Source organism: Vicugna pacos, chromosome 5, assembly GCF_048564905.1.
Source record: "Vicugna pacos chromosome 5, VicPac4, whole genome shotgun sequence".
NCBI classification, from domain to species: Eukaryota; Metazoa; Chordata; class Mammalia; order Artiodactyla; family Camelidae; genus Vicugna; species Vicugna pacos.
In genome coordinates this window covers 96098199-96110740 of record NC_132991.1, presented here as the reverse complement: position 1 = coordinate 96110740, position 12542 = coordinate 96098199, and the positions used below count along the sequence as shown (strand labels likewise).

General features: G+C 60.7%; 1 protein-coding gene across 1 annotated transcript in view; it reads right to left on the bottom strand.

Annotated features, from left to right (window-relative positions):
• The window catches only part of CROCC2 (ciliary rootlet coiled-coil, rootletin family member 2), a 61494-nt gene that overhangs the window by 21344 nt on the left and 27608 nt on the right, over nt 1-12542 (bottom strand). The window contains exons 15-20 of the mRNA XM_072960693.1: nt 10917-11110; nt 7803-7930; nt 7203-7372; nt 6443-6619; nt 3577-3690; nt 649-792 (exon numbers count right to left, since the gene is read on the bottom strand). Of these exons, the coding sequence (XP_072816794.1) occupies nt 649-792; nt 3577-3690; nt 6443-6619; nt 7203-7372; nt 7803-7930; nt 10917-11110 (927 nt within the window). The remainder of the gene's footprint in view (nt 1-648; nt 793-3576; nt 3691-6442; nt 6620-7202; nt 7373-7802; nt 7931-10916; nt 11111-12542) is intronic.

The window sequence follows — 12542 nt, the reverse complement described above, 5'->3', positions numbered from 1 at the left end:
TGTCATGTTAAATCACACCCTCTTCCTCTCTCGGCCAGCTCTCCTCTCGGGGGTGCTGGGGGAGGCCCAGCCCCTCTCCTCATTCTGCCGCCGCCTTGGAGGCCTGGTGCGTGCAGGCCGCTCCCCGCAGCGCCGCCCGCCAGTCTTGGCACATGGCCCGGGGAGTGCACGAGGTCGCCTGGTCCCTGTGGGCCCTCCCTCCCCCAGCCCAAATCCCTGTGCCCTCCTGCCCTCCCCTCTCCAGCCGTCCCCAAGTCCTGTCAAATCTCCTTCAGAAACACCTCCCCAATCTGCCTGCCTGCTGAGCCCCAGCCTCGCCTGGCCGGGGCCTCTCCTCGCCCTGCCCGGGGCTGTCCCACCCCGGGACATTGCATATGGCTCCTGGGGGCCCTGGGTCAGGCTCTCGGCCTTGGCTGGGCCCATGCATGGCTGCCCCTGAAAACCCCACCAGACCCCGCCCTTCCCCCCTCCCCATGCCCGGTCCGTGGAGTCTGGACCAGCATCTCCTCACCCAGGGTCTTCCCACGGCTTGTTGGGTGGCTAGGGGCTGGACAAGGGTCCCCTCCCTACCCCTCAGGCCACACCTGCCGCCGGAAGGCCTCCCCTCCCTTCCCTTGTGGAGCCCAGCCGTCTGTAGCATCATCTCACCTCTCTCCCCGCGGTGTTTCGCTCCGCCGCCGTCTCCCGGAGCCTCTCACTCAGAGCTCTGGCCTCTCTCTGATGGGCTGAGATGGCGTCCTCAAACTGGGCCTGCAGGGCCTTCAGCTCTGCAGTCGTGGCGCTGACGGTGGCCTGGCAGGGGTTGGGGGGCAGTAAGCCGGCTGTGGCATCAAGGGACCACCTGAAGCGCAGGCACCTGGCCGTCTGCTCAGGCCCACGTGGGCAGCCACATACTGTCCTGGGACCAGCCAAGTGGCCCGCTCAGACCACTCAAGGTGGTCTCACGCTGACCATGGCCAGTGCCACCAATGCCAGGTCCTGAGGGGACGCAGGGACAAGGGTGGGGGCAGAGGCCCCAGAGGGGACCTTCCCATGCAGAAGGGCTGACCCTGCGCCCCCTGAACTTCCAAGCAGGCAGATGGGGATTGGGGAGACCCACAGTGCCCCCCGACTCTAAATATGTGAGCACCCACAGCACTGGGGAGGGCTCGTGGGGCTCCGCCTGCATCCCTTGGGTGGGGCTGTCTCTGTCGGGACCACATGGCCATGCTCCATGGCTGGGACGTCGTCTCTGGACACGGCTTAGCCTGGGTCTGCTTTCCTGTGGTCACAGGGCCCAAGACCCTCCCCTCAGGGCTAGCGGATGGGCACTTAGGCCAGAGGGTCTTTGCTCGAGCAGCCTCCTGTCCATGAACAAGGATGCTACGTGCTCACCCTGGGCCCGAGGCCCAGCCTGATCTCCTGGCCAGGACACCTCTGCCCCAGGGCAGTCCAGGCCCCGGGGCGGCAGTTTCCCCGACAGAGCTGGCTTTGTGCTCCACGGGGGTGTGGCAACCATACTGCTGCCCCCACCCCCACCCCCGGGTCTCTGGGAGACCCCCCCCACCGCTGGACCCTGCAGGCCGCGCCTGAGGGCTCTGGAGGCTGGGGGCTCTCAGGCTGAGCCTCCTCCTCTCGGTGCAGGCGCTTCCCTGGTGCGGCCTCTGTTCCGGCCCCTGCTGTCCTGCTCCACTGAGAGGTGTCACCTTGCTTGGCCAGTTTCAGCTGCGTCCCCAGGAAGGCCCCAGCACGACTGCCGTGAAGGAGCCCTCCACTCCCAGGGGCTCCCTCCTCGGTCACCCCAAGACTGGAGATCCTTGGCAGGCACTTCTCCCCTCCCTCCCCTCAGTGGGTTTTAATTTCCACTTGCCAAGCCGAGGTGGCAAAAGAAGGCTTAACGAGTTCCTGGAAGAGCCGGCTGCTGGCAGGCCATCTCCAGCCCGGGGGGAGACTCAGAGCCAGCTCAAGGGAGGCCCCTCTGCAAGCCGGGTGTCAGCCCCTGGGGTCCTGGGGTCTTTCCTGGCCCCCTGCCGTCGGGGTGGGTGGAGGGAGCTGCTAGGGGTGGTCGGAGAGCGGAGGCCACAGTCCCATGGGGCCTCCCACACCCCTGCGGCTGTGCCTGCGGAAGGGCCATCGGCCTCGGGGGTGGGACGGAGCAGGGCGGGAGCTCTGGGGAGACAGCTCTTGGGCAAGACTGTCCCGGGCGCCAGGAGCTGCTCGGGCGGCTCTGCTCAGGGACCCGGGGCCGGGCTGCTGTGCAGGCAGGGGGGTGAAGAAACGCCCTGGGTGCCAGTTCCTAATTGCAACACTTCCTCGCACGGAGCCCCGCCCCCAGCCGCCCCGCAGGTCGGGACACACTGTGTGGCCGCCCCAGGCCCTGCCTGCCCTCAGCCAGGGGGCCTTCTCACGCCCACTGCTGTCCCTGGGGCCCGAGCAGTCAGCAAGCAAGGCCTCACACGTGGGGTCAGCTCCGGGCCCGGCCCTGCGGCCCACGTTCCGTCCACTCACTCATTCACGTAACACAGGGGAGCATCTGACCCTGCGCCCTTCGGGCTGGGGACACACCAGGACCAGGCTGAAAAGAATCTCCTGGATTAAGCGTGAAGGCGCCCAGACTGGAAGGATGGAGGCAGGAGGCAGGAGGCAGAGGAGACGGGGTGCTGGCCCCGCTGAGCTGAGTGGGAGCACGTGGAGCCCGGAGGGGAGGTGAGCAGCAGGGTCCAGCCTCACCCTTGACCATGGCCACTCCCTGCAGGGCGGGAGGCTGTCTCCCCAACCCCGGCTCCTGCATCCAGGAACACAGTCAGTGCACACGACCCCCACCAGCCCCCGGGGCAGCGGCCCCGACCCTGAGCTCTCCATCCGCGTTCTGTCACCTTGTCTTCGTATCACTCACATGGGGGTTGGCACCACTTCATAAATGGGCTGAGGCCACCCTGCCCGTGACAGCAGTGGGTGCCCAGCCCTGCCCGTGGGGTGGGGGTACAGGGCCCCAGGGTTGCCGCCCCCATCCCCGCCTCAGCTGCTGTTGCCTGCCCCGCTCCCCCAGACATGGGCTCCTGAAGAGGAGTCAGGGTCCCCAGGTGACCCTAGCTGGCTCCCACAGTGGCCTCCATGAACATGTGGGCCTCTGTCCACTGGCCCGGGGCGGGAGGCTGCCTGCTGGGGTCTCTCCTGGCCCCTGGGTGGACGCCTCTCTTCCTGGTTGGGTTTCTCCTTTGGAAGGGGCCCCTCCAGTGAGCCGGCCCCCAGAGGCCCCTGAGCACGCCTCCCGCAGCTTCTGTTTTCCACAGGCAGCGCAGGTGCAGACAGGCGAGGCTGGGGCTGGAGGGCTGGCGGGCACGGGCCTGGGTTCTGCCCCACTTGCTGCTGGCTCATTGGCAGCCCCAGGCCTTCCTCTCGCCAGCTTCTGCCCCGCCCTGCCCCATTGCTTTTTCTTCCCTTAGTGTCCCCTCCTGGTAGGAGACCTGCAGAGGCCCAGGGGAAACTGAGGCTCAAGGATCAGGGATGGAGGCATGTGTCTCTGTGAGCAGGCAGGAGGGGGCGCATTCCAGGGGTCTGGCGGGGCCAGCAGGGCCGTGCCGGTGTGGGGCTCACCTCAGCTCGCTCCTGCCGGCTCCGGGCCTCCTGCCGCGCCAGGTCCAGCTCCTGCGCGGTGCTCGCGAGCTCCTCCCTCAGCCGGTTCATCTCCATGTCCTTCAGAGACAGGGCCTGAGCGACCAGGGTGGGGTGCTTGTGAGGGCTGGGGGCCGTCTCTAAGGGGAGGCTCGGCCGAACGCTGGATTCCCCAGCCCTTCCTGGCTCCATGTCCCCGCTCCGGAAGGAGGCAGCCCCTCACAGGCCTCTGTGTCCAGAGGGGGTGGGTGCGGCCCCCTCTGCCCTCGGACAGGGTCCAGCCTCCCAGCCTGGGCTGGGCGGCCCCCCGACCAGGGCGTCCTTCCCCCTCCCACCTGCACCTGCCCAACACCTGCTCTTTCCCAGCGTGGGTCAGGGGGCTTCACGGACCACCTCCTCCCCAGAGCAGCCCACCCGGTCCAGGTGATGCTTCCTGAGCACAGGGAAGGGAACCACTAATGGTCCTGAACCTCCCCAGATGCTTCATGTCACTCAGGGTGAGGGGGTGTGCATGAGGCCCCAGAGGGGCCGCATTTCTCCCATCAGCCCTGCTCTGTCACCAGGCTGTGGGGGCGGCAGGAATTTGGCAACACCTGTGGGTCACACATGCACATTCTCTCCACGCCCAGGCCCACTGGGGGAGGCAGCCTGGGGACACGCGTGGACGAGTGTGGGGCGACCCATGCTCAGGGTCACCAGTGACCGTGTGTAACACTTGTAACTGGAACAGGAGTCCCACCGAAGGGAGGCCAACAAAACACACGGTGATCCGTGAGACCGTTGGGGCATTACGCAACTGTGAAAAAGCAATCAAGCCCTGGAAACAGGGTGGAAAGGGCTCAGGTCTGTAGATCCTGAGCCGAGAAAGGCCTGGAGCGCCGCACATACTCTGCACGCCCGCGCTGCGGGGGCGGACCTGACAGCAGGCTCCCCTATCTGCCGGTCTGGGCGCTGGAGTCTCTGAAAGGACGTTCGAGAACAGGGAATCTCTTTTTTTCGTCCTGCGTCCCTGGGGCGGTGCGGGGAGCCTGCAACCCCGCGGAACTTCATGAGTCGGGGGTGTCTTGGTTATTCACGGGCCCTGGGATCCCATCTGAGCTTGCTCTAACAAGGTGATTAGAACACTGGGGCAGTGAGATCGCTCCCCTCCCAGCCTTGGGGAGGGGCCGGACACTGATTCAGGCAATCACACCCTCGCGAAGGAGCCCTGGAGCTTCCCGGCTGGTGAGCAAGAGGGCTGTGGGGGCAGCCGTTCCTGGTCACTGCTTGGCAGCTTTGTCTTCCACGGCAGGCCTGGTGGACGGCCATCCAGCCACCTGCCCACCACCCACCCCTCTGTCCATCCAGGACCACTTGCCCGGACTCTACGGGGAGAAGGCTCGTCCCTGCGTCTCTTCACTGGGCTGGCCCTGCCCCCGTGTCCTCTATGGCAGAACTGCGACTGTACGTGTGCTGTTTCCTTGTGCCCTGTGAGTCACCCCAGTGCACTGCTGAAACTGAGGCTTTCTACTCAGAAGTGCACAGCGTCCCCAGACACCCATGGAGTGCTGGTTCCCTCTCTGCCACAACCGCCTGTTCCTCCCTTAAGCCCCGCCCATGAAGCGCCTCACAGCTGGAAGGCCTCTGCTCCCTCCCTTTCAGGAAGCGGAACAGAGGAACAGCAAAGAACGTGGACCCCAGTGGCCAGCAGGTGCACTGCGCAGCTCTGGGCAAGCTATTCGCCATCTGTGAATCTTGCTTCCCCACCAGTAAAACGGGACAAAGAAGAGCACGCATCCCACTGTGCTGTGAGAATCCAAGCAGGAAGCAGAGAGTCCAACAGAAAACCTTGGGCGTCCCTGTGACCGTGACTCCTCCCCTGCCACGTGGGACTTGTACCGACATCGGGAGTCCTCGTACACCATGTGACAACCCGCAGGAGCGTGTTTGCTCGTGTGCTCCATCCGCTCAGCAGCGAGTGAGTGCTTCGAGGTGTACTGGAAGAGGCTGGACTCGGAGGGTAGCTTTTATGTGCCCAGTGCCTGAGTTCCAACAGCCTGCGGGCTGGAGGATGGGCAGGTGGCTGGCTGATGGCTGGATACATTGATGGACGGCTGGCTGGATGATCAGATGGGCGGATGGATAATCAAACACATAGATGGATAGTGGATATGGATGGACAGCTGAGTGTGTGGACAGAGGGAAGGATCTTTGGATGGTTGGGTGGTTGAGTGAGTGAATAGAGGAGGGTCAGATGAGTGGATGGATAGTTGGATGGATGGATGGTTAGATGCATGGATAGTTGGATGGATGTTTAAGGAAATTGGTGGATAGATTATGGTCAGTTGGGTGTGTTACTAGATGGCCATGTATGTGGATGGACAGCTGGGTGTGTGAATAGAAGAATGGATATTCAAGGGAATGGATGGATGATGGACAAGTGAATGGAGTTGGAGGGTAGGGTGTAGCTCAAGTGGTAGAGTGCATGCTTAGCATACACAAGGTCCTGGGTTCAATCCCCAGGACCTCCTCCATAAACAAACAAACAAACAAACAAACACTAATTACCTCCCCCCCTGCAAAAAATTTTCTTTGAAAAAAAAATGAATGGAGGGACAGTCAAGAGCATGGATGTATAAATGGGCAGGTAGATTAATGGGCAGATGGATGAGTGGGTGGATAGGTGAATGGATGGATGGATGGTTGGATGGAGGGATGGGTGGGGGTCCGTCCACCAGGCCTGCTGTGGAAGACAAAGCTGCAAGGCAGTGACCAGGAACAGCCGCACCCCCACAGCCCTCTTGCTGGGGCGGGGACGGCGCGGGGAGGTGGAGGGGAGGCTGTCCTGCTGCCTCGCAGCCCCCATCACCTGCTGCATCTCCTGTTCCAGCTGAAGGAGATGCTCCTCCTGCTCGTGCTTCAGGCTCTGAATTTCCTCCCTCAGAGCCTCCCCCTTGGCTGCACCTCTTGCCACCAGCTCCTTCTCCTGCTCCAGCCGGCGTGCTGACACTTCCCTCTCCTCCGTCAGAGACAGACGCAGGGTCTCCTGGGCCGAGGAAGAGGGACGGGCAGCGAAGACCCCAGGTCAGGACTCGTGAGCCAGCAGGTGCCTGTGGCCCTGGGTGGGAGCCGGTTCAGAGGGCATCAGGGCAGGACGTGCACCGGGGACCACCTAGTCCAGCCGGCTTCACGACCTCGTGCCATACACAGTGACACTGAAGCAAGAGCCGCAAGGGGCTCTCTGGGCCTCCGTGTCCACCGTCCCCCAGGTACCTCACACCTGAGCTTCCACAGAGCCCCAGGCACCCCGACGGCCACGGGTGCAAGGACGTGTCAAACAAGGCCTGCAGGAGCCTGCGACCAGCAGGACGGCTCAGACGGGCCCTCCGATTGCGGCCAGGTCAGCTGACACGGGGGAGACGCCCCCGTGAGGGACCCGCACTGCACGCACGCTCTGGGCCACACCCTGGCTGCCCATGTGAGCTGTGCAGAGTCCTCCCCTGGCCCCGCCTCAGTGTGGTCTGGGCACCTCTGTCTCCTGGCAGGTCTCCTGGGGCCCCTCCCCTGCCGTCCTCTGGGACGGGGTAGACTCCAGGGAGGCGACTGGGCAGTGGTCCCGGGCAGCAGACCTTCTCCCTCTGGAGCCGGGCCAGGTCCTCGCGGTGGGCCAGCGCCCGGCTCTCCAGGGCCAGCTGCACGTCCCGCTCCTGCTGCGCCACCTGCTGCCGGAGCTGCCCCACGTCCCACTGCAGCCTCGTCTCCTGGACCTCCCAGGTGCTTTTCAGCTGCTCCAGTTCCACTGAGAAGTGACAGGTGCATCAGAGACTGGCTGCCCCTCCCACCCCCAAACACCCTGCAGCCCCTGTGAGCTCCCTGTGGAGTGACAGCCCCCTCGGCTCTGCCCAAGCTGGCGGGACAGGGCTCCACGCCCCCGTGCAGGTGTGCGCCCGGGTCCCCACCCGGAGCTGGCTGGCTGGCACGTGGCTGGGTGGGCTGAGGGGCAGGAGCACAGGGGATGGGGCAAGGGGCTGCCTTGCTGACCCTGGGCCACAGCCCAGTTCTGAGCCTTGGGCCAGCACTGGAAGCAGGCTGGGCAGGTGCCCGGCCCTCACCAACAACAGCGGCGCTACCCGGTCAGCCGCGTGAGCTCTAGGCTGTGTCTGGGCCCCTTCAGGGCCCTTCCAGGGCTGACGCGGGGGGAGGGGCCTGGGGAGCCCGTCCGCGAGCACCTTGCAAGGCCTGCTGGGCCAGCCTGGCGCTCTGGGCCTCTCCCTCCAGCTGCTCCTGCTGTGTCTGCAGCTGTGCTGTCAGCTGCTGGGCCTCAAAGAGGCTGCTCTCCAGAGAGTCCCTCTCGGCCCTGCAGAGAGTCAGCAAGCGACAGAGCGAGTCACCCACCAGCGAAGAATCCCGCGGAGCAGGGTGGAGCAGACGCCGCCTGCTAGAATGGGGCCTGCCAATGCCAGGCGGGTAATTCAAAAGGTAACCAGAGGACACACCAGAGGCCTCTAAAAACAAACTGGACCCTACACAGAAAACGCTTCAGGTGGATTCAAAAGCTAAATGCAAAACCAAACCAAAGCAAAGCAGACAGCGGCAAAACAAGTCAGAGCCGTAAAGATAGTAGAAAAAATACAGAAGGGTGTTTTACAATTTTAAGCAAGACACAAAAGGCAGAAGACAAAATAAAGAGGCCAACAGATCTGAATACACTTAAACAGAGGGGGATGGAGCTTTTGTGCGGAAAAGATTCCACAGAGTCAACAGACAAGGGACAGACTTGGAGGAAAAACTGCACCAAATACATAAAGGGTTAGTATCCGTCACACACAAAGAGCTGCCAGCAATCAATGACAGAAGGCGACTGACCCCACAGAAAAAGGAAAACAAGGTCTGTCGTTCACAAAGCAGACACAAATGGCAAATAAACGTGTGAAACTTACTAGCATTCAAGGGGGTTCAAACCATGACCCTGTGTTACTGATCACGCACCACATTAGCAAAAGCTTAGAATAATGATCATACCTAGTGTTGGCAAGGGTGTGAGGACCATTTTTTTGGTGGAGGAGGGTACTGGGAAATTTCAAAATGTCAAGTGTGTGTATCTTTGAGCCAGCAATTCCACTTCTAGGTGTCAGTTCCTTACAAATGCACACGAACCAGTCACGCAGTGCAAGGGTGCTCCCCATGGCTTCACACGGGGCGCTGATCACTCCTAGCTTCACGCTGACAAATGGCAGGATGCTTTAGAAATGGCGATGCATCACATCATTGCTAACGAGGTCGGGGAAATGCTCTTCTCTATTTTCCCCAAAAGAGTGGCTCTGAGCAGCAGCCACCAGAGCAGGACTTCGCACGCAGCACGATTCCGCTGTGCGAAGAAGCCATCTGTGTGTCTGTGCACCCAGGTGTAGTCGGTGTGGACAAGGCAGTTCACAGCCGCACCTTCTGAGGAGCGGGAAGACACGGCCTGCCTTTCTGACAACCAGTCCGTCAGTCACCAGCCAGCCAACGAGCACGTTTTAATAGTTTCTGTGCTCCATCACGTGCTGGGTGACGTTCAGTGGAAGAACCACCAAGCAAGCAACACGAGGACACACCATAAACACTGCACAAACACCCACGTGAAGACACAGACAGCCGGCGCACAGCCGTCCTGGTCCCGCCTTGGTTTCCCGTGGGCCCCTGCACAGCGCTGCCACCCTTGGCGGCGGTAGGGCGTGCCAGCACCTTCCAGGTTTCCCTGATGGCTTCAGAGCCCAGAAACCCCACTCCTCTGACACCCCAGTCTCTCTTCCAGCCCCCCTCTGTAAGCATCCTACGTGCCCCCTCTCCCCACGTCTGCGTGAGAGCTCCCTCCGCCTGGGCTGCCCTCCCCAGAGCTGCATGTGAAGCCCCCTTTCTGTCTGCCTCAGACCCTCCTCCAGATGCCCGCCTGGGCCCCTCAGACAAATCTTCACCCAGAGCTGGAGACCCAGAGGATGTGTCCAGTGTCTCCCTCCACTGGAGCCCGAGAGCACCTTGCCTCCTGGAGGGAGGCTGAGCATGGTGGCAGGTGGGGACCTCAGTCTCTCTCACTGCAGTCTTCTCAGGGCCTCGGGCTGGGGGCGGGAGGACCTCAAAACCCAGGGTCTTTGCTCATCAGGAGAAGTGAGGCGCTGCAGCAGCCCTGTGACCAGACTGGTCCCTGGGAAATGCTGTTGAGCGGTCATGTGACTCCATGTGGGGGCTGCAGGGCCACAACATACAGAGGCCCTGGGGTCAAGGCAGAGGCTGGAGGAGGGCCTGCTGACCAGGGCCCGAGATCTGGGCAGCACATGCTGGCGGGAGGCAAGAGGCCTTCAACCGCTGCCCTCTGAGCACTGCTGGGGCCTGGGACGGGGCTGGGGCCCTCTGACGCGCCCTCCTGGAGAAGCCTCCGTCCAGCTTCCTGCTCCAATTCCTGACCAAGCGCCCACTGGGAGGGGAGATTTCTGTGAAGAAGTTCAAGGACTCGGGGCTCCAAATTTCCCCCTGGTCGCAGATTCTGGAATTGCGAGAGGAAACCTTTCTGCAAAAGTACTCAGATGTTCCTGAGAAGGGCACCAGGGCAGACAGCTACCAGGTTCTGGATACTGTCAGAGGTCACAGGACCAGCTCAGTGCACCAGGCAACAGCCCACAGGGCACCTCCGTCCTTGCCTACAAGCGTCTGCTCCGTATGTCCTGGAAGTGGCCCCAGTGGTCTTCAGGGCTCACCCTGCCCCTCCCTCAGCCTCTCGGTTCCCTGGGGCTGCCGTGGGACCCCAGCCTGCCAATCTGAGCCATGTGACCAAAGGAATCAAGCAGCTCAAGACGGCGTGAGCAGCAGCAGTCAGGCCTCATGGAGAGAAGGGCGCTCTGTCTCCTGGAGAAGGGAGCCGAGAGTGGCCACTGGCCATCTTGCCACCTCTCATCTTGAGCCTGCCCAAGAATGAAGTCTCCTCAGAGTCGAACAGCAGTGACGGGGCAGAGGCGAGACCTTGAGGGCACTGAGGGAGCGCCTGGACCCAGCCTTGCCTGAAGCAGTGTGTACCCTGAACTGCTCAGATCCATGAGCAAGACATTCCACATCTTTCCGCTGGTCAGAGGGGTTTATGCTACTTGCCACCTGGCTGGTGCAGCCACCTCTCTCAGGAAGGCCGTCACAGGGCTCTCACTGGATTTACCTCTTCCAGGTGCTCCCTGACCCCACAGGCACTGTGTTCACCCCTCCCTTACAGCCTTTCTCCCTGCCCTACAGCTGCTGAGTGACAGCCTGTGCCCCACACAGTGGTTTTCTGAGGACAAGGCCACGTGACCACTCCCTGCTGGTGGGTCCCCAGGTACCTGAGGTCAGCTGCTTCATCAGCCACAAGCTGGCCCTGCCTCTCCAGGGCCTCCTGCTTGGCCAGCAGCTGGGCCCGCTCCTCAGACAAAGCCTCCTTCTCCTGCAGGGCCCTCTGGAGAGCATCCATCTGGGCCTCCTGGTCCTGTAGTCTCCGGGCCAGCTCCTCCTCCAGGGCCTGCTTCTTGCATGTGACCTGGGAGTGGGGGGAAGGGCCCAGCAGAGAAAGAGACAGTGGGAGGGTGAGGAGGGGCCTCTCGAGGAGAGGGAAGGACTTCAGAAAGAGTGGTTTCATGCAGAACTGCATGGCAGGAACAGTGGAGAAGGAGGGTGGCTATGGGACATACTGGACCTCAGGTGCCTGTGTGTCTTCACAGGAGAGGGGCCTCCACTCCTGGAACCATGATGGAGAAGCTACTGAGCTGAACACCCTCAGGTGGGAGCCAGCAGCCAGTCTAAGTGGTAACCTTTGTGGGGCCACAAATGTGCAAGGTCAGGAGACATTGCACAGAAATGCAAGGAGGTGCGAGAGGACCAGACAAACACCACCACCAAGAACATCACAAAGACCTGGACAAAACAGCACGGGCATCTGCCTGAGGCCTCAGAAGGCTGCCGGGCAGCTGGGACTGAAGGAGGCAGACCCTGGAGGAAAGGGAGACGGCAGAGTGAGCCCACCATCCGGTACCTCTTCTCTCCCCAGAGCATCAGCTGTCTTAAAAGTTTGGGCTGAGGCATGAGAAGCCAAGGAGAGCTTCTGGCAGCCCTGTGTGGCCTCCAGATCCCAGACACCCAAGTTCACAGCTGTCCAAGCAGGGGTGGGGGGCCTGACCAACAGCCCAGGTGTCCAATTGTGCTCACAGAAGAGCTATGTCCTAGTAGTCATGGTGAATCAGAAATAGACCATCCTTCAAAAAACTAAAGCTCAGGTTTGAATCACCTCAATCATGGATTTTGGTAATTGTCTGCCTCCACTGCTCACTGGGATCAAAAGTCAGCCCTCCCTGGAAGAAGAGCAGCATCACCAAGACCCTCAAATTAATTCTATGATTCTCATATATGACACTTGGCATTTAACCAACAGGATCAGGCATATCAAAGACAGAATCGTGTGGCAAAAAACCACATATAAGAACATAAAGTGGGCACACATGCCTCCCTGCCACCCAGATACTGGAGTTATCACACACAGGCTTTAAAATAGCTGCAATTAACATGTTCAAGAAGATAGTAAAACGTAGAATTTCTCAATAGAACTGACACTTAATATAAATAATATCATTTAAAAATACAATAACCCAAATCAACAGATGGGCTCAATGGCAGGTTATACAGAACAGAAGACATAACAATGTGAAAGATGAACAAAATACTGTATTAGATTGAATCATGAGGAGAAAAAAGGAGGGAAAATACAGATGAGAGTGTAAAAGGCATACAGGACAAGGTGAAAGGTCCAACATACGTGTAATCAGAGCTGCAGAGGGAAGGGGGAGAATATTTGAACAGATACTGGACAAGAAGTTTCCAAGTTAAATCAAATACATCGAGACACAGATTTAAAATGAGCTATAATCCCTCCAAAATGATAAATACAAAGAAAATGTCACATAGATCTAGCTCAGTAC